This window comes from Anneissia japonica, unplaced genomic scaffold (genome assembly GCF_011630105.1).
Source record: "Anneissia japonica isolate Jap-2015-1 unplaced genomic scaffold, ASM1163010v1 scaffold7473_len308249_cov148, whole genome shotgun sequence".
Classification (NCBI taxonomy): Eukaryota; Metazoa; Echinodermata; class Crinoidea; order Comatulida; family Comatulidae; genus Anneissia; species Anneissia japonica.
In genome coordinates, this window is record NW_022740670.1 from 116169 (window position 1) to 118564 (window position 2396).

The 2396-nt window shown below is 33.3% G+C and overlaps 1 protein-coding gene across 1 annotated transcript in view; it reads right to left on the bottom strand.

Annotated features, from left to right (window-relative positions):
* Positions 1-1837: 1837 nt before the first annotated feature.
* LOC117118300 (tyrosine-protein kinase RYK-like) overlaps positions 1838-2396 on the bottom strand; it is an 86405-nt gene continuing 85846 nt past the window's right edge. Inside the window, exon 15 of the mRNA XM_033262870.1 lies at positions 1838-2229. Within this exon, the coding sequence (XP_033118761.1) occupies positions 1838-2229 (392 nt within the window). The remainder of the gene's footprint in view (positions 2230-2396) is intronic.

Genomic DNA, 2396 nt, shown 5'->3' on the forward strand with positions numbered 1-2396 from the left:
CATAAAGCAAAGGTGTAGTGTAGTCGTAACTTTTAATGGTAAAAACACAAACGTTTTCGGGCATCGCCCTTCATCAGGTGGTCATCAATCAGTTGATGCTTAAAAACATTATATGAAGAATGTATTTTTAGGCTGGAATAGTGAAGCATGTATTTTTAGAGGGCTTCAAAGGGCTTCCCTGTTGCTCACTATTTTAAATTAAAGAGCTATGCTATCAGTGATTTAGGCTAGTTAATCTTAGGCACCAACTTCAAAATCCGAGTTTACATTCGATTTCGCCTGCATAATGACAAAATTTAAATTCGGCAAACTGGGTTCGGTAAACCGGGTATCGGCCAACTGGGATATCATGTTTTTGGTGAATTTGATTTGGCAAAGTGGGTTTTTTGGCAAAATGGGTTAAATTCGGCAAACCGGGTTTCGACAAACTGGATTTTGACTAACTGGGAGGATACCGTATAAATATAAGCCTAGGCCTTTGTGAATTTAGGCAGTTGGTAGAACCGTATAATAAAGTGGTTTTAGTTCAGTTATGAACCGACGGAATGGGGCGAGTAGATGATAGTGGTAATGTCATGCCTATGGCTATTTAAAAGTTGATTGTAATCTGAATACTATTAGATGTTAAGATAGTATAATCCTGATGATGACATTAATGTCGAAATATTGAATCCCGACACGATGGCGTGCATTTCGATACTCTGAGATTAATCAGTGGACCCGGTTTCGGTTATTAGATGTTAATGTATGGATACTTGAGTTATAAATCTGCAAAAATACTGTGAAATGTTAATGCATGGATGTTTTATGCATATTTTGCTTTAATTCAGTGTCACCTAACTTTCCATTTAGAGATACTGAGCTACTTATAATTGTATGGAACTAAAGCAGAAGCCATAAAGAAGGATGATGCGTATACGGTAAATCATAGCTGCCTATAACCATCGTCAAGAATGTGCAGCATTCATTGATAGCGGATATTCAATATTTTTAAACTAGTGGCGTTCATGTGGGAACAGCGATTACAATAAGAACGTATAGTATCAAGAGAAATTTGTTTTACTATAATTCAAACAGTGATACTATACTATATAAATTATACTGGTAGTTATTAAGATATGGAGAATAAATTAATTCAGATTTTGGTAACAATATAAAAAAGAAATTAAAAAATGTTATTGATATGTATATATTTTACTGATACGTATATACGTCATTGCTATAGAATCGAATGATCCGTGCGTTATTACATTCTATATTTGTATCGTTTGTATTGTTTATTGTTTTTTTTTAAACAGAAAAACCATTACTTTGGAAGAATTAAAATAATAATTTTTTGTTAAATTTAAAACGTTGTAATTCGTTTGTTGTGTACTACCGTTGGACAGACATTATAATTCCGATCCAAATTTGTTCGTTTGTGACTTTTATATCTGTTTATTTCATAGGTGACAGTAACGAAGAGGGTTTTGCTTGATATGAAAGAAAGTGTGTTATTTTAATGTTCTAATGTAAAAATTAACATTTCAAAAATTCAAATTAAATGAGTAGGTGAAATTCATTATTTAGGTTCAATATAGCCAGAAAAAATTATATTGTAATTTTAATAATATGTAATATACATCTTACAGATTGTAGACGCAGCTCCCCACTTGTAAAAAGCCATTATTTGATTTAAGAAAATAATTCAATTTTGTATTGTGTTTCAAGTTTGCTATTGAATGTTTGTGGTTTTGGTCTGAGGTAACGTAACTTTGAATATTATGAAAACGAATGACTAATGGTTGCAATGCTTGTCAGTGGCATACATTCAGGTGCCTAATATAAAAATCCATTCTCAGTTTTGTGGTTTGTTAAAAGGCGGAATGTTTTCCTTACCAGTTGATGACATAATAACGATTGCGGCTCGTGACATGATGCCGTTTTTCTTTGCTTTATATGAAAAAACAGCTGGATAACCCGGTGGAATTTGTACGGCAAGATAATCGAAATCGCCACGCTTTCTCGAATAACATGTGCTTCCCTGTGGGAAAACTGTATCAGTTGAGAGTGTAGTGCCGCTATCAGCCCACGTGACGTTCCTGAGGTCTCGGTCTTCATTCAAGACACCTAGCGATATGTCTTCGGACCTGTCCGCTTTTATTGTATATCCACGAATTTCAGTACGCTGTCCGCCGATAATGAGAGGTGTATGTGAAAAGAAAACTATATCCAATGTCTGTAAGTTCTCTGAATAAAAATTAAAATGGAAAATATATGAGCTTCATTCATTTTTTTTACATTTGCTACTATCACACACAAATTCACAATTTTGAATTTGAGCATTGCAGTTTATACTAAATAAGAAAACATAAAAATAACACTGCCTATATTTTGGTATATATATACATATACAT